This window comes from Manis javanica, chromosome 2 (genome assembly GCF_040802235.1).
Source record: "Manis javanica isolate MJ-LG chromosome 2, MJ_LKY, whole genome shotgun sequence".
In the NCBI taxonomy this organism is placed as follows: domain Eukaryota; kingdom Metazoa; phylum Chordata; class Mammalia; order Pholidota; family Manidae; genus Manis; species Manis javanica.
Window position 1 is genome coordinate 188,333,251 of NC_133157.1, and position 22,896 is coordinate 188,356,146.

General features: G+C 42.4%; 1 protein-coding gene and 1 long non-coding RNA gene across 13 annotated transcripts in view; one reads left to right on the plus strand and one right to left on the minus strand.

Annotated features, from left to right (window-relative positions):
• The window catches only part of DPYS (dihydropyrimidinase), a 461,295-nt gene extending 448,824 nt beyond the window's left edge, over window positions 1-12,471 (minus strand). For all 12 annotated transcript variants that reach the window (XR_012128351.1, XR_012128352.1, XM_073229952.1 and 9 more), the window contains exon 1: window positions 12,117-12,471. Coding sequence is in view for 10 of the 12 variants with exons in the window: in XM_073229952.1 (XP_073086053.1) it covers window positions 12,117-12,380 (264 nt within the window). In the remaining 2 variants the exon portion in view is untranslated. The remainder of the gene's footprint in view (window positions 1-12,116) is intronic.
• LOC140847972 (uncharacterized) lies at window positions 12,335-21,094 on the plus strand. The gene is made up of 3 exons (XR_012128354.1): window positions 12,335-12,471; window positions 18,804-19,077; window positions 20,373-21,094. It is a non-coding gene; the product is annotated as an uncharacterized lncRNA (long non-coding RNA).
• Window positions 21,095-22,896: the final 1,802 nt, after the last annotated feature.

Consider the following 22,896-nt stretch of genomic DNA (forward strand, 5'->3'; position numbering starts at 1 on the left):
ATTCTGTGAATATACTAAAAACCATTGAACTGTACACCTTAAATGGCTGAGTTGAATGTGTATGAATTTTATCTTAGTAACAGGGTTACCCGAAAAAAAGTCTACCACATGCTCATTGCATGAAGTGAGGGGCATGGGGGAAGGGAGTACACAAATCATCCAAGATTCTGCCCTTAGGTATTGACAGTCTGGAGGGGAAGATGGAAATATGAATCAGTAATCATAATAAAATATTCAGATTGTCACAACAGGTAGCAAGTATACTTCCATAATAAACAGTAATATAGAAATTGTTAAAGGGAGGTAAAAATTGCTAAGCTCCTGAGAATAGATCCAAGGAGAAGACTACTAGGTTTTCAGAGGAAGAAAAGATAGACTCGGAGATTAGAAGAGGCTTGGACTTACACTGGCATTAGGACCCCCACGTGACATTGCCGGTAGGATAATAATACCTAACTTGCAGTGAATGCTTATGAGGTGCCAGGAGCTATGCTGACGTTCTAGATGGTTTAACTGTTGTAATCATCTCACCAGCTCCATGGCAGGTAGTACCATCAACCCCTCCTGACAGCCAAGGAAACTGAGCACAGCTCCGGTCACATGCCCAAAGCCTCACAGCCACGAGTGACAAAGGCAGGGTTGGAACCAGGTCATCAGGCTCCAGAGCTGTGCTTTTAGGGACAGCCCACAGCACAGGAACTCTGAGGAAGGGGCCCATGATGAAGAGCCATCTGGCAGCAGGTGGTGAAGAGTGGCAGAATTAAGATGACTCTGGACAGTGCAAGGCAGTGGTTCTCAGAGGAGGGAGGCTGGGGCAGTGGCTGCATGCAGGCGTGAAGGGAATCCAAGAGCCCATTTTGACTGGGATGACTGAGAGGGTGGCGGAGCCGGGGACAGAGGTGGGGAGGAGATCTGGCATTTAGAGCGAGCATGAGTTCCGAGCAGAATCCTGAGCATGAGGTGCTCTGTGTATCTGCAGATGGAAAGAAAGGTAGGTGCGATGCGTAAGAGCAATCAGGGGCGGGAGAAAGATGCGGCAGTGCCCTGGGCATGGATCCTGAGGGTCCAAAATGCCCAGGGAGAGAGAAGCGAGACATATGAGCCACAGCACATGCTCCAGAACATGCCAACATGCAGCATGAAAACAAAATGGTACTGAGCCAAGGCAAAATATTTACAGTGCCTGTTTCTGGGAGGCATGGTTACTGGTTGTTTTAACTTTCCTCTAGTTAAATTTCATTTTCAGTATTTGCTAAGTTTTAACTTCTTTTAAAAAAAAGATTTTACAGATATACACACTACATGTATATGCTGTATAAATCACACGGACTGTTGATGGCCTTAGTAGTAGACTGTAGATGTGACGGTCAAAGGGCCATTTTCTAAAACTACAGCTGATGGAAATTCCTGGGACTATAATTTGAAAGAAAGTTCCTAAGTAAGGATTTATTCACCTCCCTAATTCACCAGGAATATGAAAGGAGTCACCATTTATTTTTTATTTAGTTTTTTTACTTTTATTCATCATTTATTTTTTTACTTTTTTACTTTACTTTGTTCTGTTTCTGCTCTTCACTCTTCCTCCCTCTCCCCACCTTCAAAATGCAAAGGAATTTAGAGAAGCTGTACTGAATGGGGCAGAAAGCATGGACCAACAGGGGAAAGACAGCATCTGTCTTTGCTAAACCACCGAGTACCTGTCACTTGCTGCAGGATCCCTGCTGCTATTTTGGGTTTTGGCAAGTGGCCGCCAGGCTCTGCCTGCGCCCCAGCCTCCTTTGAACTTCTACCTTCTGCCTTTTCTCATTTCTCTGGCTACCTAGAGTCCCTTCACTGCCCAAAGTTATCTCAAATCCCTGAATATTATTTTAGGAACTGACATGTTCCCTTCTTTCCACTGGACGCCAGAGCTGCAGATTTGTTATCCCAATCAGAGCAGCCCCGCCGAGGGTATAAGGGTGACTTGCTCCTTGGAGGAGTTACTTGCCTCCAGAAGAGGAGCTTGTTCAAATGCCCAGTCCTGGGCTAAGCTTCTCATACACATTAGGTCATTTATTAAGCCTGGCTTTGGTTCAGAGAGGTAGGAATTGTTTCTCTGATTTTACAGTTCAGGATACTGAGGCACAGAGATGTCAGACGACTCTCCAAGGACACATGGCTGGTAAACCCTCATTGGTAACGTGGAGGAAGATCCAACTTTGAGCAATAAATCTTATATTCAGCCCACTCTGGGTGTCAACACTAGGCAGGCCATTTCCCTTTATCCATCTTCTGTTTATTGTGATCTGATTTCTGACTGGTTGCTCCAGGTCCTCAGTGAATCATTACAGAAATGCATAGGTTGGTGAAATGAATCGAGTACTTAGGAAACTAAAAGCCATACAAAATGAAAGAAAAAAATCCCATCAAACTACAAATTGTAAATCCACAAATGAAACACAATTTTATTAAGCTCATTTGATGTTCATCCCTGAGATAATTGCTATTGAAATAATGTGTCCCTAAAAGCTTTATAAGGAAGGGCCCTATACTAGTGCTTCTTCACCTTCACACACCTGCTATCCTTGGGATAATCTCTTTTATCCAGCAAACCAGCTGGTGAGAACACATATTCCTGGCGCACCTTAGATATTCTCCAGATTCATTTAATTGCTTTTAGGATCAGATGCTTTTAGATTCACTTCATGAATGTTCATCAGGACTTACCTAACATTTGAAGAGAATGAAGAGAGGTTAAGTAGGGGAGGAAGAGCCATACAGGGTGGATTTCTTTCATATTTCCCTACAAAACCTAATTGTTTCCTTTGTTTTCACTGCTGACTGACTTAGCTCCACTTTTATTTGTCAGAGCCAAACATGGTGCCTGCACCTTATCTAATCTTGGCTCATAAATCAATTCTTTCAGCTCCTAATTACTTTGGCTGTTCTCTCCTGAATACCTTCCAATTTATCTAAAACCTCTTGCAGGGAGGAGAGCATGTGTTGTCTCAGGTGCAAATGTGATAGAACATAAATTGAGATAAACTCTAACCAACAGTGGGGGTCACAGTATTACATAACACAAGATTTTATGTAAGACTGTATTAGGTCGTAGATCATGCTGAAAGCATCCCAAGCATGTTCTTTCTTTCAGTGGTGCCACTGAACTGTCATTTCTAGGCTCATCCTGGAACAAGTGACTTTTTTTTCACTAAAATCAAGCACAGGACCTTCTCAATCCAAATAAGGCAAAAAGAAATCCAACTGTACATCTGAGCCTTAGGGAGAAAAACACTTGGCTGAATTCTCAGCTTTCAAATAGCCACTAAGACTTAAGAAAACAAACGTCATGATCCCAGTCTACATTCCACCTCCAGAAGCACATTTGACTTTGTAAGGATGACCTCCACGTTGCCTCTCCCTGCTCATCTCCTTGTCTCCTCAAATTTGGAATATTAATCATGCCATCATCCATTCAACCGTGCAAACCAGACTTCAGAATCACCCTTGACTTTAACCTCTCTTCTTTCCTACATCCCCAAAATCCGAGCCACCAGGAAACCCCACCCCAACAGATTCCATGAGTCTCCTTGCTGCTGGCATCTTCCCCTCCACTGCCTACAACTACCTTCATCTTCTGACTGGACTAAAACAGTACTTAATGAGTTACCAGGAAATACTCATTGACTGAATTAATAGAATTTAACCATTAACTTGAAAAACCCTTAGTTTAGGGTTAATATGAATTTAATAGCAGTGACATGGTCCAGAATATGCCACTGTGGCATAAAAATCATTTTGAGCTGAAGGAATTTGAAAATAGGCCCTTTTTTCCTGAATACCCTTATCTGCCTAAAAAGCAAAGCCTCCCATGGTATCCAATTTTCATAAATCCTCTTCCAGGAACTTTCAGCACCAGGGAAGACTGACTCATCACCTGAAACTAGAAACCTATACCACACCTTAACAGCCCTCTTCAGAAAAGTATCATATTGCCCACCTATTACCCTAAGCCCATTTGTCTTTCCCAGAAGTCATGTGTTTTCCCATAAGTGCCCTTCCTGTTACCTCCTTCTCTTAGTAGGAAGTCATTTATTTTCCCATAAATGCCCTTCTTCTCCTCTCCTTCCCTTGTCAAAGTTGTATATAAGCCCCAAATTCTAAATGCCTCAAGTCACATTTTTCTGTGAACTACATATTCCTGAATTTTAAAATCTGTCTTTTCTCTTGTTAATCTTTTGTCAGTTTAACTTGCATGCCCTAAGAACTAAACATAAGAGTTTACAGTAAAAGTTTTCATGGAAACCTTGATCTCAATACTACCTGTGTTAGATGTTGAAAACAACCAGTCCAGGCAAATGAGGGAGGAAGCAAGTGCTGGAACAAAAGCAGGGAGAAGTCAAGTGCTAAGGCCTGAGAAAAGGCAAGTCCCAGATTCTGTGAAAGGATTTCTAATACACAACATCCTCATTTGGTGTATTTAACACTGTTGGGAAGAATTTTATTCTACCCTTCAAGGTTCTCCTAACTGAAAAGAGACAGATTAACAGGGGAAAAAAAACTAAAGTTTAATTAAGTATGTATGGAGAACCCACAGACGTGAGATCCCAAAGATAATGAGGAACAATAAAGTATATATGTCATCCTGAACTAAGGAGAAATTAGGGGTCTGGGACTTCAAAAGCAAAGGGAAGCAGTTCACAGGAATATGAGAGAGTAAATGTTTGATATACAAACGTTCATTGAAACAATGGGACAGTGTGGGTAAAACTGTAGTATTTCCAGAATCTCTCGCCTGGCCTTAGTGCATCTCCATATCAACAGGTGTTTACAAGGGCTGGAGAGTAGTCCATCTTCACAATCAGAGGTAATTACAAGGGTTGGGGGAGCAAGGGTATATCTGGACAGGAGAGGTTCTATGGGTCCCCTTTTGCACAGCTGGGTGGTGAGAGACACTGGCGAGCAGAAGTGGATGACTGCTTGTAACCAATAAACGGATTTCTCCCACTTTATTTCTCCCTTTGACTGATTTCGGTTTCAAAGGTAATTTGCCCCAGGCTGGGAGAAAGATTTTCCTTCCCAGAGTTACAGACAGAAAGGAATTTAACAGACTGCCACATTCTTTCCTGTTTACCTAGTTCATATCAAAAAATACTTACCTACAGTTATAGCTCTCATTCTATCTAAATCCTGTTTATGCAGTTAAGGGGAAGGTCAAGGTTTCTTTCCAAGTCTTTTGTGCCTTGATTCTTTTCAGCTCTGACAAAATTTACATGCTAAAGTGGCAAATCTTGGGGTGGCCTGCTCTTAGCCCCTACACCACCAAATGGTCTCAAATTAATCTTTGAGTTTTTTTTTCTTCCTCTAATTAGTGCATTAACTTTCTTACCAGTAAAGAGCCACTCAAAGAAATCACGGAATTATAAACTCTTAGAGCTGGTACATGCAAGCTATTAGCACAGAATATTCAAAGTTCAGTCTCACCAGCAATTAAAGAAATGTTCATTTAAGAAGATTAAGAAATTCTGTTTTTCCTACTAACTTGGCATTGATTTTTTCTCAAGTCAATATCCACAATTAGCTAGGATGCCGTGAAATAAGAATTCTAATGAATTTCTCATAGAAGCATGAATTGAAGAGCAATCTGGATGTATTAACTCCTTAAGTCACGTATAATACTCACTGGCCCAGTCATATCTTCTGAGGGGTGATTTCTAAGTCAATCACCAAGATTCCAAGTGGTGATTCACATCATGGCACCATTATACACAAGCAAAAAACCACCCAAATGTCCAACACTGAGAAGATGAGAACACAGTGGTTAACAGTTTTGGAAACAGGATGGAAAATAGAGTGGGCACTTGGAGGGAAGGATAAGTTTGGTTTGGAACATGCTGAGTTTGAGGCGCCTGTGGGGCATCTAATAAGGCGGGGCATCTAATAAGGCAGGGCAGGGACATGGGACAAGCATCGTGGTAACTTTTCCTGCCTATGATGAAAAATGCTGAGACATAAACAGTATAGTAAGGGTAGGAGGGACCCTATCTTAAGGCTAAGATTCCATTTTAAAAAGCAGAGAGTTGAGAAGTAGGATTTCAAACATATTCTTTGGTAATCATACAGTAACCCACCCAATCTTAAGGCAGGAAAGCAGTCTTAACTGATGTGTCCCCACTGCTGAGGGGACCGTTAATGAACTCCTTCCTTACCTACACTCTTTCTATCTTGGAGAAGAACAGAAATAAACCCCTTGTGCTGAGTTTACCTTACTGAATCACCTAGAGGCCTGACTGTGGTGAGGATGTAGTGTCCTTCACCAGAGAGAGACATCATGAGACCACAGGTCAAGTCTATGCCCAACAACACCCCCTTCACCCTCTGCCCCTTCTAGAGAGCCTTAAAAAGACAGAATCCCCAGTTTTTCATACTGCCTCCTCTCTGAGGAGGCCCGCACTTTCCTTTCTTTAAATGCATACTTTTAAATAAAGCTTTCTCAGTGCTCAACTTAGTGCGTTTTGTCTTTTTGCTATTTCAGTCTATTTCCAGGTCTCCATTTTACCCCTGATAAGTAGGAGGGGCTGCTGAGAGCTCAGATTTGGGCCTGCAAGTTCCCCTCACCTGGGTGGCCCGGCAGAATCGCAGTTGCAGGAGCCTGCATGAAAATCCCTTTTCTTTGGGAAGTTCTCAGAACATAATCTCACTCCATCCCATGCTCTGCAGCTCCCCAAATCCTGGGGTGGTAGAGGCTTAGTCCTCACACTGCACCGATCCAACTGGACACAGGACACCAGGTGACCCCGGCTTTAAGAGTTGGCAAGGGAATCTGCCCTAGGCTGAGAACTTCCCCTGTTTCCCTCTGCACTTTGCTGTCTTCTGCTGCCTGCAAGGCAGCTGCCATTTCCTACTGCTCTTGCTCTAATGAACTCCTTCCTTACCTACATTCATCTGACCTGCTGGAGAATTCTTACTTGTTCAGAGTCAAGAACTGCCCCCACCCATCCAGGCTGAGGTTTCACCTACTGCGCAGGGAGAACCCTTCCCAGACGCAGTTGTCCCACAACACTAGCTTGTGGTGTCTTCAGACAGACAAATGGAAGCCTGATGCATAAGAAATACCAAGACCAGAGAGAAAGCTCTGAGACCCAGCCTCAGAGGAGATGATGCCATGGAAATCACATTCTCCTAGGATAGTTAAGGTCATGGGGAAATGTTTAATGAACAAGGCAGACTTCAAAGAGTACACACAATTTAGCAGAAGGAGAAATGTTTATGTGCCCCCATAGAAAAACCTGGAAGGACAGGAAGCAAAGTGTTTAAAATAAAGGTGATTTAAGTATTATTTTCCTTTATACTCATTTCAATTTTCCTTTTATAAAAAAAGTTTAATTCAACTACTACATATTGAGCTATAATGTGCTAGCATTTTCCTGAAGGCTGGATAATGAATATGTTTTCATCACTTCTAAAAATATTTTTGTAATTGAAGTTGTTCTTCCAATCAGTGCCTCATTTTACAGATGAGGAAATGTTGACAAGTTGAGAGGAAGTGACGCGTCTAAGGTCACAGGTCACACAGTCAGCCCACACACCCTTTCAAGCCCAGAGTGGACCTTGGGCAAGCAACAGAAAAGGGTCTTGGTTTGTAATCAAGTTTTCTGAAGCACAGTTCTTCTACAAGGTGTGGAAGCACTATAAATACAACCATAAATGTGTGCTTAGTCACAGACCTTCCACTGCTTTATTCTAAGTCATCATTTTGATGGCATTTTTACCAATAAGTTCCAGAGCAAAGTACAACTTCCTTTTTCAGTGCTTTTGAGGACTTTTTGTTCTTTACCAAAAAGTGTTCTGCATGTTTTTCCAATTAAAAAAAAGATCCTTCCACCACTTACTGCTGCTGCCAGGTTTTTACTGCAAGTCCACCCACTCCAAGCTGCATATATGTCTGAATATAAATATATGTATTTGAAAATTGGCTGAGCTCTTGTAATTCACTCTCTTATCACAGCATGTAGTAAAAGCAAGGTCATAATTCCTCCAAGTTTATCTAATTTACCATATTCATTTGAATAAAAAATCCCATTGTCTTTCCTCAAGGATACTGAATTATTGGAGACCTCTATAGACAAACAACATGAAATATGATTTCTTTAAAGCAGAACATTAATTCCATTAGTTACACCAGAGAGAAAGCTTTTACCTATAATTATGTAAATCAATTATAGGCTTTAAGCCAACCTCTGGCATGAATTAGACTTATAAAATATAACCTTTGGTTGACCTATATTTCATTGTTTAAATTGGGCCCCATCACAATCTAGTGATCAATAAATAGAATATCACAAATAATATCCTTCTGTTTGTCAGGTATTACAAATGATCGGCCTGGTGGATACAGAAAGCAAATACCTATTGGTCTAACATTTTGGGGCCCATCTTCTGAAAGCATGATGCATCATTTTTACTTTTTTTTCTATCCTTAAGGTACACATTTCTGCACCCCCACAGATAATGTGGTACAAATGCATGTACAAATGCCTCCAAAACCTAATGTCTGAGATGTGCATTTAAGTTGATAACCTTATCTGCCTCTAGTATTGAGGTGAAGGGCCACTGTATTTCTTAAGGATGACTCTGCCGTATTTTTGAGAAAAGCAATTTCACATTTGTATGCAGCTTATACAGCTTTTTCTCCCATCAGTTGCTACTCTGAAAAATATAAACATTAGATGTTTTTCAACAGTCCTTTCCGCAAGGAAGAGAACAGAGTGGGTAGGTAAGTGCTTTAGCGATGGCAGGCAGCACTGATTTTGAAAAGTCACTTGGAAAACAAGTTCTCAGATTCAAAAAGACATAGGCATCCCTATGTTTATTGCAGTACTATTTACAATAGCCAAGATATGGAAGCAACCTAAGTGTCCATCTGTAGAGGAATGGATAAAGAAGATGTGGTACATATACACAATGGAATACTATTCAGCCATAAGAAAGAAACAAATCCTACCATTTGCAACCACATGGATGTAGGGTATTATGCTCAGTGAAGTAAGTCAGGCAGAGAATGACAAATACCAAATGATTTCCCTCATTTGTGGAGTATAACAACAAAGGAAAACTGAAGGAATAAAACAGCATCAGAATCACAGACTCCGAGAAGGGATAGAAGTTACGAAAGGGGATGGGTGGGGGAGGGAGAAGGGGATTGAGGGGTATTATGATTAGTACACATGGTGTGGGGGGGATCATGGAGATGACAGTGTAACACAGAGAAGACAAGTAGTGACTTTGTGACATCTTATTTACACTGATGGACAGTGACTGCAATGGGGCATGGGGTGGTACTCAATAATATGGGTGAATGTAGTAATCACATTGTTTTTTATGTGAAACCTTCATAAAAGTGTATATCAATGATATCTTAATAAAAAAAAGTCACTTGGTCACTTAATAGGTATGTGACCTTATGTGTGATATAAGATTCAGTTTCCTCAATTGTAAAAAGTAGATAAGGGCCCATGGGATTGTTGGAAGATGCACAACTTAGCACAGTGCCTCGTATGTTGGAAGTGTTTAATAAAATAACAGTACTAATAAAATGTTTTTTAACAGTATTAATAAAATGTTTTTCAAGGTTAAGATATAATATGACCAGCATTTATAAAAGACTTCTTTGTCCCTCTTTCCCTAAACCAGAAAGTCCACCAACCCTTGAGAATTACTGCGAAGACTCTGGAGAAGAGGACAAGGTGATGCCATGATGCCCTCCTTTCAGAACTCAGGCAGTGCTTTCCTGCTCCGTTTGATCTTTATTTACCCATCTGGCTCTCTTATGGAATCTCATGTTTGTGGGCCAGGAGCCATTATCTCTTGGGATCCAACCAATTTTGAAGCAGACTTTTGCAACTTAAGACCTTTGTGAGTAATGTTTAATATTTAACATGAGTTTAGCCTTTGCTAAATCTTTGACCTTAATCTCTCTGACCATACTGTTTTCTGCTTAGATCCCTAAGCTCATGAAGAACATGTTTTTATTTAATGTTTTGACAACCTTTATGTATAGAAGTGCCTAGAGAATGTGCTGGTGGATAAATTCTTTCAGATGTTGACAACAGACTGTCATATGCTACAAAGATCAGCCTTCTCAGTATGAAACTGTAAATCTCTCCAACCTAGGAATCCCAGAATGGCCGAATAACAAAGATAACTAAGAACCACTTCCCAGGACCTTGGGGCAAGCACAGATAACCTTGAGAGAGGGAGGGAATGTCCCTCCCCCACAACATTCCACCCCCCCCTCTTCTTGACTGCTTCCTCTAGAACCCTGATGAAAGAAAGGGAGATGGAGGGAAGAAATGATGCTGGGGGGTCTGGCAACTAACTGATGGTCAAAAATAGTGGCTCCTCACCTGGAAAACGGAGGTATTAGTGCAAGGCTTGGCATGAGCCAAGTGCTTTGTTAACGACGCTTTCAGTTCTATAACTGAAAGCAGTAGGTTGCAAACTCATATGTACAGATATACACACACATACACACATGCACAAAACAATCTCAATTATGTCAAATAAAGCATATTAAAGAGCATAAAGAGAAAACACCAAAACATTGGTTGTCATCAAGTGTTAAATTACAGGTAGTTTTTTTCTTGGTTCTATTTTCCTATATTTTCCCAATTTTATATAATCTTGTATTGCCTTGATATCTGAAAAATGTATTTAAATCGTAAAAATAAGTTCATTAAAACTTAGCAAATTTCACTTTTTAGCAAAAGGAAAAAATGAAGTCAATTTTCAAAACAGATAATGATCTCTCCTACAACAGACTTTGACTATGCTCTGATGGTGAAGGTTGATAATTAGTAAGTAGGAGGAAACTTTCCAAATATTGATGTGAGCAGCCTGCCCCAGACCCTTCTCTCTGGGTGGAGTCGTTTTTTTTTTCTATTAAACATTCAGGTCAATCATAGATGATTGGGGACTCTGGAGGGGGGAGATGTAAGGACAGTAAAACTGCTAAAAAGGAGTACAGTAAATGAACGATTGCCCAGGCTAAACCTGCACCTGCCACACAGCCTGGGCTCCATAGCCTGAGTTGTTTCATGCACAGCAAGGCATGGCCCTGGGGTAAATACAGGCACAACATTGAGTTTAGGCCTTAGGGAGTTGGTACTTCCATTTTGGAAGGGTCCAAAACGCAAGCCTCAAGGAGTGTGTGGGTTTGGCTTTTAGCTGAAGTGTTCAGTGGAGTTTCAACTTCATAGTCCTGTGAGGCAGCCCTGTTCATCTCCTGTCCTTGTTTTCAGAAGCTTTGGAGAAACGCTTGAGGTTCTTTTCATTGACCCGAGCCTCTAGGCCTCTGTGTCTAGAGAAACCCAAGCCTCCCTCACTTGGGCACCAGTGATCTGATCCTTCCACACCATCAGCAAAGCTGAAGGTGCTCAAGCAGCAAGAATCAGGGTCTCTAGTTGATGTTCTCAGGGCAAACAGGTGGAGAAGATGTGGACCAGGTTGTCTTGGTGCAAGGGTGAGGGCTGGGAGACCATTCCTGTAATATTTCTCCTCCAAACCCTGTCAGAGGCTGTGTTTTTTCTACCGGAGGGCGGAGGCAAGGGCTGTGGGCACAATGGACTTCAGCCTTCCCGGACTTACCATCACCCAGCACACATGGCTGACTTTGAGTCAGGCAGGAGCTATTAGATGAATGGGTTTTTTCAATTGGTTTTGGCTAGTGATGGAGGATGGGGAGAAATGTCTGGGAGTGGCCACTAAACTGAAAGATTCTATATAGAAATTTTAAAAGATTTGTGGATGTACATAAAATACCTATGAAAATGGGTAGGAGGTGCAGAGTACACTATTTAAAGAAACGAGGGTTAGGGTTCCTTTAAACTTGCCAAATCACTTAGGTTAATAACCTTACCCTCCTTAAGGAGGAGTGGGGGGAGTCAGGCTTGGCCGAAGCCCAGCTGATGCCACGGAGAAGGGGCGCCTAGAAGGGAGCTCAGAGCGGGGACCCTTAACCGCAGGCCTGCGCCTGCTCGGTGGCTCCTGCCCGCTCGTCCTTCCGCGCAGCGGCCCTGGCAGGGCCGACGGACAGGGCGCCGCGGGGCGTCCCGGGGTGCGGGCTCGGCGGCGCGTACCTTGGTGCCCTGGTGGAAGTCGTCGATAGACCGCGAGCCCATGAAGGGGAACTGCAGGTGCGTGTGCGTGTCGATGCCTCCGGGTAGGACGAGCTTGCCAGCGGCGTCGAGGACCCGCAGCCCGGAGGGGGCGGCCCCCGGCGGCAGCAGGTCGCGCCCGAGCGCGCGCACCACGCCGTCCTCCACCAGCACGTCGGCCGCCTGCGAAAAGTCGTCGTTGACCACGCGGCCCCCGCGGATCAGGAGCCGCGACGGCGCCGCCATGGCGAGGGGTGCACGGGCTGCACGCGGGGTCGTCCTCCTTCACGGCCTCCGAGGACAGTCGCGACCCTCCTGCCCCGGCTGCAGAGCGCGGGCAAGTCCGGGGCGGCGGCGCGCGGGCGGGCTTTTGGGCCGGCGGGGCGGGCTCCACCCCCGGGGCGGGTCGGGTGCTGCTGGGAGCCAGGGCAGAACGGAGGAGCCCGGGCCAGACCCCAGGTGCTGGTTCCCTGACCATGAGAAGAGGTACTTTGGGAAGACAAAACCCACCTGGTAGCTTCCCTTGATGAGGAGCGTTTGTTTGTGCCAAACATACACACACACACACACACACACACACTCTCTCTCTCTCTCTGTCTCTCTCTCTGTCTCTCTCTCTCTGTCTCTCTCTGTCTCTCTCTCTCTGTCTCTGTCTCTGTCTCTGTCTCTGTCTCTGTCTCTCTCTCTCACTGGCTGGGGCAACAGCAGCAATGAAAATACCCTCTTCAGAAAGAACCACTTGGTCTGGATTTCCTTTGAAACATTCTTTAACTACAACCAGAAGCAAATCATTACATAATTCCAGTAACTGGCAGAGTATGAAAGTTCAGGGTGAAATAGTTCATTGTTTGAAACTTAAACTATTTGGTATGAACTATTCTCCAGGTTTTAATGATACAATGTATACCAGCAAGTTTTTCCTTGGAAAATAGTAGGTAATATAACTCTAAAGATCTAGGTTTTTCACTCCCAGATTTTCCACAAAATTAGCTCAGAGGTCTTTAGGGAAATCTGTCCTCTTGATTCCTCAGTTTTCTCATTTACAAAACTGAAAGAATGCATGCTCTTCCGTTCCAGATTTGTTTTGAGACGCACATACAGTGATGGATATGAGTGGACCTTAATAAAATGGGAAATGCCACACACATGTATTTAACGAATACTAGCTTTGTTAGGACTGATGGTGGAAGGGGGTTGGATAGGGGGTAAGTGATAAAGATGAACGATATTCCTGCCCTCAAGGAGCTAAGAGCAAACCATGACGCACAAACATATTTCATTATTTAACAGACTACATTAAAAAAAGTTCTGCCTTTGAGAGAGGATAAAGATAAGAGTTTAGAGGAAAGGAAGAGTTAATTTCTGCCTTGAAGAAAATTAGATATGGAAGATTCACAAAGAGGTATTTGAACCAGGCTGTAGAGAACGTGAACATACAGAAAAAAGGGGCAGAAAGAGGCATGGTATGCTAGAGTGTAGGTAAAGGCGCAGAGGAGGTGATGGAAGCTGAGTCTGAACTCCAGGTAGCTAAGCTGGGGGGATAGGGCTAGGCAAGTGTGGACCACCCCTTTCTTCACAGGGGAGGAGGAGGGAGAGGAGACGCAGGAGGAGCAGAGAGAAGGGAGACCCGGAAGCCCAGGGCGAGGGAAGGCAGCGGTATAGAGTTTCAAGTGGGGCCCCAGGACTGGATGAAGCTGGAAGCTGGGGAGTGTGGTGGCTCTCTGCTGTTGGGCATCTCTTCTCTGCCTCATCGTGGGACCAGTCCCTGCATTCTCAGGAGCCTTGCCTAGGTGAGCTGCTGGGCCCCTGGGCTCTGCCAATCACAGCGGGATGTCCTCACAGCCGCAGGGATGGGCATGCTCCCAAGCAGACTGAGTGTGCTCAGTGAGAGCGATTCCAAGACGTCATCAGGCTGGGCGGATGAGAAGCCTGTTCTTCCCTGCTGGACTTGAATCCAGGAAAATATGAACGACAGGCTTCTGGGAGCCATCTAGACAACACAGTGAAACAGTCCTGTGAACAAAGGCAACAAGAAGATAGGATGGGGAGAGGGCGAGAGACTAGGTTCTCACGGCCTTGTTGGAGCTCGAAACAGGCCGTGCCTGCACCCCCCTCCTCGAGACTTCCTGCTGGTGGCTGACGCTAGTTTACTCTGGGACTTTTGTCATTTTCAGCTGTCAACCAACAGCAACCAGGAAGATATCATCGAATTTGAAGACTGTGTGGTCACACATGACCTCAGAGATGGCTTTTCTAATAGTGGAATGCAAGATGTTATTATTTCCAGATTTCCTCAATCCTCAGATTATATAAGCCTCAAAATGATTAAAAATTAGAAAGTTTACATAATTTCAAGTTCCAGATTGGGCTGTCAAGCCAGAAACAAGAAACTCAGGAAGTTATGCAATTATTGTCAAAAGACTATTGTGTACAGGTGAAAGGAGTCATTATAAATATAATGAACGGTTGTGACATCCTTTCTGAAACTGTCCAGATGAGTGATTTCAAAGTTTTTTTCATCTTAGATACTCTATGCCATGACATGCCCTGCAACACAGCACAAAACAAACTTCCCACCTTTAATTAACCCCAACTTTTATCAGAAAAGGGAGTTTGTAGAAGAATGTCACTGAAGCAGGAGGGAATGGCTCATTGAGAGTCACTGACAGCAGCAGAAGAGAGAGGTGGGGGAGTTTAAGTAGAAATGTTAGCTCACCGAACTCACCCCCCTTTCTGACCATCAGTGTCCCAGCCAGCTTGCCAGGCAGGACAAGCCTGGGCATACGTACTCATGGAGGAAGCTTGTCCTCAGACCACTGCCACCTGCCTTTTCCTCACCCTACTCAGCCACCTCCCTACCTGGACCCTTGCAGCCTCAGTGGGCAGTAAAGAAGGGCCATGGAGACAGACACTATGTGGGCACTGGGAGGAAGGTGGGAAGCGAGACTCTGCTGTTTTGCATTCTTCTTGCTGGCGTAGGAATCTGAATCTGTTTGATTAACCAACAAACACATTACTCTTCAGAGCATTAATTTTAAAGGAGGACTAGAACAATTAATGCTCAACCACAGAAGTCTATCCACTTTGAAGTATAGGTGAGAGCAAGTCATCAGGAAGGCCTCCCAGCCCTGACTGATGGTTGAAAGGGACAGCGAGGTGACTTCCTTCACTGAGTGGATGCAAACCTGCCAGGTCCAGTGCTTTTTAAGTTCCCAGCAATCCTGGAGCCACTGAGTTTGTTTTCCCTCCCCTCCCCACTCCCACTTAGGTCCCTGTGGCCCTGAGAGGGTGTCAGGCTATTGTCCCTGTGGAAGAGTAAGCGCTGGGAACAGTGTGAGCAAGAACAGAGCAGGACAGAGCTGGGCATCTCCAGACAGCATGCCAAGCTGGGGTCTGTGCAAAGCCTCTGTCTGCTGGGCCACACTTGGACTGAAGTCCCTGGCAGGGTAATGAGGCTAACCCTGCATCAGCAGCGGTAGAAGAGGGAGTGTAGGAAACATGGAAGTGTTGAAAGAAAAGAAAAGTGAAAAAGGAATTAGAACTGGCAGTTTACTCTTGGCTCTGATGCCAACTTCTGGTGTAAGCTTGGACACATCACTTACTCTCACTGAAAACTAAGGAGCTAGGTGTACAAGAGCTTGCAAAACCACCCTTTGCACTTCTAGAGTGTTGTCATTCTGCGAACAAGGACAGAAGCCTATCCAGAGAGCGCTCAGCATAGTCCTAGGGTTGAACTCTTCTTGGGTCAAGATGAGTGAACTGGAGGCTAAATAGGACTTGGCTTCTGTTCAGGACTATTTTATTTCTGGGTCCTCCACTGAGGCAGACAGGATCTGCTTGGAGAGGGTGCCTCGTACAGAGTATAAAACCTGCAATCATTGGGAAGCCGCTTGGTGGGACTGATCCTGAAGTCTTTGTGGGGATGTGCAGGGACATTTTTATCACTGCTCGGCAAAGAAATGCATGGCAGGGAATGGCCCCCCGACTCTGGAAGGCCAGGAAGGGAGAGCTGGCCACTGCACAGCTCCAGAGGATGCCCTTTGCTGAAGCACCACTCCTGGGCAGCAGAGAAGCAGCCGCCCTGAAGAACATCACCAGCAGCAGCAGCTAACATGTGCTGTGCACTCACATCAAGTCAGTATTGGGCTAGATTCTTCATGTGCATTGAACTGCTTCATTCTCATTACTCTGGCCTAAGTACTATTTGTGCCTATAATAGATGAGCCTTCTGAGGTACAGTGATTTGCCCACAGTCACAGAGCAGTAATGCTGGAGGTCATTGTGGGACCTATAATTTACCCATTATGTGACTCCAAATTCTAAAACCAGGTTCAAATCAACTTGGGCCTCAGGTTACGTCAGTGGATAAATGATGTGAGAATGAAATCCTACACCCCTGACACTTACCTCAGCCTCCCTGGCACTGCCTCAAAGTTGCTTCTGTGCTCACCTAGCTTGGGATGACAATATTATTCAGCCACTCTATGTTTTTAGTCAGATAATTAATGTCATGAGATCTGAAAAAATTATAAAGGGATCTTTCCTATAATAAATGAACAATTTTGGTGTGGCCAAATCCAACTCACTAACACTGACCTGCCTGGAGGGGGGTGTGGGGCAGGGGGTGGGAATCTGTCAGGAAATACTGTTGCAAAACACAAAGAAAATCAAGAAAATGCTTTTTAGTAAGTTTTTATCTCCTGTACAGTCCGGTGGTATTACATGGTTTTTGTTTGTTAGCTTGCTTGTTTTGTTTGTTGAAGATACTCTGGTGCTCAGCTGGCGTTCCAAGCACATCCTGGAGCCGTTGGCTCTGGCAGTGAAAGTTCATGCCCTGCAGCGGCTCTAACAAAGGCCCACAAAATGCGCTTGAGAGGAACACAAATTTCTTGTAGTTAGAGTCAGGAGTCTGAAGTCAGTGTCACTGGGCTGAAGTCAAAGATGTTGGCAGCAGCGATTCCTTCGAGGGCTCTGGGGGGGAATTTTTTTGTTCCTTGCCTCTTCCAGCTTCTGGTGGGCGCCGGTGCCCACAGGGCTGCGGCCGCTCGTGCCAGTCTTTGCCTCTGCAGTGACACTGCCTTCTCCTCTGTGTCAAGTCTCCCTCCACCTCCCTCTTGTAAAGACTCTTGTGATTACAGCTGGGCCCACCTAGATAATCCAGGGTACTATCCCCGTTTCCAAGCCTTAACTTCATATCTGCACGGTACCTTTTGCTATATTAAGGCAACATTCACAGGTTCCAGGCACTTTCTAGAAAGACATCTAGATAGCTTTGGGCCCATTTTTCTGCCTGGCACAGCACCTGTCATTGTTCCCCTTGAACAGAGATGCTGCCTTCTCAAGTGATGGTGTTAGGAACAACAGGCTAGGCTCAGAGGGTTCATTCTGCCAGCAGCACTAACCTGTGCTTCCAGAAACTCTCCTGGTCCTTCAACTTACAGTGTGCCATGGCTTCCAACTTATTTTGAGCTTTCTTAGCAAAACATATTCCAGCAATATAATAATACTTAAGGAAATAGCAATGTGCTCCCTTCATTAGAAAGAATATAAGAGAGTGAAATAAATAAGTCTGCACTTTGGAGCCAAGAAAGTAAAATAAAGAAATAAGTCTGCACTTTGGAGCCAAACTGATGTGGGTTTGATTTAAGGATTATTACCTATCCTCTGTGGATTCTTGGCTAAGTTTCTTAACTATTCTAAACAAAAGCAAATTATTTGAAAAAAAAATACTATTTGGACTTTTACTACATAGACCAAATAGGCTTTGGATATTACTTTTTATTTATTTTTAAACTTTTAAAATAAAAATAGAGTAGAATGCATAGAGAAAATTCATCTTTTTAAGCATACAGTATTATGAATTCTGACAAAGGCATGCAGTCTTTTGTCAGTAACTACCACCACATTCAGGATAACGAATATTCCCAAGCCCCCAACAAGTTCCCTTGTGTCCCTGTGCAGTCAACCCCTCCGCTGCCCCCTCTCCCTGCTGCCCCTGGCCCCTGACAACTGGGTCTCCTTTCTGTCCTTTGAATTTTGTTGACTTTAGACTTGGTTACAAAGTGAGCTGCAGGGTATCTGCTGGCAAGTTTATCTACTTTGGTTCTAAAAGTCATCTGCAACTTTGTAGCAGTCTCTCTGTGCCCTACATCTAAAGCAAAATCCCCTGATACTGTCAAGATCTAAAGGAAAAGGTACTCAAGGCAGACCTTCCGGGGGTTTACCCCAAGGGCCCTAGGCCACACCACAGCTGGGTGGAGCAGGGTCAGCAGGCACTATTCTGGAGCCCTCACAACACTTAAGTTATGTAGACGTGACAGAGTTGAGACTCTGATGCCCCAGATGTAGGAGGAACCACTGTAAAAACAACAGCACCAGGCATAGAAAGCCAGCAGTCAGGTGTGGCCCCTGTACTGTCCCGCCTGGCCTCACTCCCTCTGACTTGAACCTTTCTACTTCTGCACTGTCTATGACATAAAGTTTACATTTTAATTTCTCTAATACAATGTATTTTTCCTCTTTCATTAAAAATGTTGTTCATCTTACATACTTCTTGGGGTAAAGTTACTCTTTTGCTGTAAGAGGTGTTTAGTACTAGACCCAGTGAAAATGTTATGGATGAAGGATAATAACTAACTACTCATCTGTTACATATCTGTGTACTTACAGGCACTAATCTGTGAACTTCTGGAAAATGAAAACTGCATCATATTTATCTTTGCATTCAAAGACTTATTGGTGGCACATAAGCGCTAACTTCATTTTCACCTTGTCACACCACAGTAGGAGACTATGGAGTCTCACTTTTTTAGCGTTGGGTCTGCATTAATAAGAACACAATTAAGTCTCTTTCAGACTTCTTTGGAGCTCCAAATTCAGTTTCAGCCTTGTTTAATTTTCAATTCACACTTTCACCTTCAAAGAAGTTCATTTGAGTGTTATGGTTAAGTATTCAACTAATTGTGTTGCAAAAAAAATAACTGAAATGTTGCAATAAACCCACTAGATGGCTTCTTGAAACAACCAACTCTGCCTTTGGTCTGTTCAGCAATTTGCTATAAATGAAAGGTCAGCCACTCCTGGCGACCTTGCATAGTTGTTTCCTTTCTTTAAAGTTGGAAAGGAAAATAGATTGTTTCTTTGTTCCCTTGAATATGATTAATGCATTATTTTGTAGACATCTGTAATGTAAAAATATAATTTCATATTTTAAAATTATGACTTTCTAGGTTTTTGAAATATATTCCACACATTAAACAAATGTTCACATTATGATTAAAAGAACATATAGACTGAGCCTGATTATTGAGCATATAGTAATCCCTCAAGTAGTATTTATGGAAAAATTAGTTGTTGAATTTGAACGCATCACACATGGGGGGCTAAGGCCCTTATATATATTATCTAATTTCTACAAGAACTCCATGAAGTAGGAAGTATTACTTCCATTTTACAGATGTAAAAACTATTGCTCAGAGACATTGTCAAAGTAATATAGTTGATCAGATTTCAAGGCCAATGGTACCCGCAACTACATTATACTGCTCAGAAGATGAAGATACATTTTCTGTCTTTAATTTGATGAAACAACTACTTTTATCATACAGAATAAGCAAGATTATTTGTAGAGGAATTGTTTAGACCCAATTCTAAAAGGAAACAGAAAAAAAGTATTTGTGCTTTTGTTCTGTAATCTTTAACAGCTTTATTGATATAATTTATCAAAAAGTTCACCGATTTGAAGTGTTCAGTGGTTTTTAATGTTTACAAAGTTTTACAACATTCACCTATCTGATTTCAGAATATTTTTATCAACCTCCAAATACACTGTACCCACTAGAAGTCACCAAAGCTAACCACCTCCATCCTCATCCCCTATTCCCTAGCCTCAGGTAATCAATAATCTATTTTCTGTCTCTGTAGATTTCAGGGCATTTCATGTAAATAGGATTATACAATTTGTGGTCTTTGTGACTGGCTTCTTTCACTTAGCATGAGATTTTCAAAGTTCATTCATGCTGTAGTATGTTTTAGCACTTCATTATTGCCAAATATTTCACTCTATAAATTTATCATTCTTTATCCATTAATCAAGTATGTTTGGGTTGTTTGGTTTTGGCTATTATGAATAATGCTACTTTAAACATTTTTGTGTGGTCTTATGTTTACTTTTCTTTTGGGTATATATCAAGAAGTGGAATTGCTGGGTCATATGGTAACTCTGTTTGACTTTTGCAGCTCTGCCAAATTGCTTTCCAAAGAGGCTGCACCATTTACATCCCAACAGCAATGGATGAGGGTTCCAATTTCTCCACATCCCTGTCTGCCCTTGTTTATCCCCTATTTGATTAGAGCCATCCTAGTGATTCTGAAGTGGTTTTCTAATCTTATGTTACTTTTTTTTAATGAAGCAAATGATTCCAAATAAAACAAATCTTTATGGCTATAATAAAATCTTAAATATAAAGTTACATCTCCTCATTATTCTTTATGTAACAATCTAATAAAGAATTAGTTCAAGTTCCAAAAGTTATACCACTTCCAGTATCAATGACAACAGACTTACTGATGCTTTAGCTGATGTTTGAGAGGACAAAACCTACCACAGATTTGTCCTGAGAATAAGACATGAAGTACATAAGGCATCTAGTGCTGCGGTTGGTACTCAGGGAACCGTCAACATGTGGATGCTTATTTTCATTTCAAATAAAGAAAATGATTACAAAGAATTGCTTTGCACACTTGGCTAACAACTCTAATGGACGCTCATGAGCTAGAGAAATGGAAATTGTGTTGTATGGTAAAACCTCTATAAAAAAATGGCAATAAAGCAAACCCAGTCCAACCAAAGGAAACTAATGGAACATGAAGTTAAAATTCACCTGATGCACAATAAGAAATGCAAATTTTTAAGTCAAACTTTGGAAAACTAAATCTAAAAGCAAATTTGATATGTTCCTTGAATTTGTATAGGGAACATACGGAATTTGTATGTTCCTTGAAACCAGAGCTCAGTAGATAAGATAGAAATATATATATTCAGGTAAAACCTGATCCTATTGTAGTAAAATTGGGAAAATTTTTTGAATATTGTTTATATACTTTTTGCCATAATTTCTGAATAGAAATAATTCCCTGCATTTCTGTTATTTATATTCAATACATGTTACAAAGTCCATAGCATGTAGCCATGTCTTTCATGTTTTGGGGCTGTATGGAATTTCTTCATTTTGAACTTTTTATGATAAAAAAAATCTGTGTCAAGATATCATTCTACCTTTGTTTAATGAGTTTACTTTTTCATTGAGATACAGCCACAAGTTGCTCCATAATCAAGAAAACTGCTATGAAAAATCTCTTTCAGAAAGCTCCACTAATACACAAAATGCATTATTAACACACAGTGGAGGGGAGATCCAAAAAAGTTTTAATTTCAAAAATGAATCTATAATATTGACAATTAAATTTTTTTAACATCACTAAGGCTTTAGGACAGGCTTCTGCAGAAAGTCTTTTTTTTCCTTTTGTTTAGTCCTTACAGTAACCCTTAAGGGTAGTGTTTTCCTATTTTCCGGATGAGACAAGGCTTAGAGAGGCCAAGTGATTTATTCAGCTATAAAACTCTTAAGTAGCAGAGCCAGGATTCAGCTGTGACATGTCCAACTCCAAAGCCCACGCTTTTCCTTCTCAGCCTTTATCCTCAATAAAGCTTCCATGTCACTTTTTGGAGGATATAAAGCTTTGGGCTTGAGCCTCCCTCAGCACATAGGAAAATCCATGCCAACTGACATCTCAGTATCTTTACTTGAAATCACTCAGTAAGTTCTATATACAAAATGTATTTCATTATCAATAAGCCATGTGTGCCCTAGGTTAGCATATTGTGAGCAGTCCTGTAATGTTCTAGCACTGGTTTCTAAATTTTATTAATCCTGAAAATGCTTTGTTCAAGTGAAATTTTTTAGGAAAGTCCAAGATACAAAGTTGTTGGAAGAGAACAGGGTGAGCAGACAATTGATAACCTATCAACCAGTTACTCTTACTGAGAATTTACACTGTTCCTAACTGACACTATTCTAACTGGCTTACTTACATTGGCTCAGTTCTCCAAATCAGTTATTCTTCCCAATTCAGGAACCAGTCGATGAGGTAGTGATGTATTCTGTGGGTAACTAAAGAGCCTACTGCAGTTACTTCATGTAACCAGCAGTCAAGGTAGTCAAGCCAAGGCTGGTACAGGTGCTGAGAGATACAAGGTTTTCTCCTTTTCCCAAACTCTTAAAATGAGGCTTTTCTCATAGTGGATATTGGGTATACAACTAGCAGTGTTTGCTACAATGAGAGAACTAAGTGATCTCAAAATCATTAGGTTCTAGGATTGCCATAAAGAACTCTCTCCAGATCCAGTCACTAAGGTAATTTCCTTAGCCCCAAACTCAGCAGGATCCTGTCTCCTCATTCTTAGAATTCCTTTCAGCTCAGCACAGTAGGCTCCTATTTCTTCTTCCTTTTCTTGGTCCCATTTTGACTTGTACTCTGGGTTGCAGTTCACTTCCATGGTCCCAAGGGAAATGACTGCACCCAGAAGCACCTGAGTACAGTTTCATGATCTTCAGAAACCATGACTCTCTTGGTCATTTTCATATAGTGTCTCATTTAATTGAAGCATGGCTGACATTCTCTGTTTAACATTCAGATGATGACTGTAATAGCAAACACACAACTCTTACTATGAACCAGACCATGCTCCATGTGCATCGCA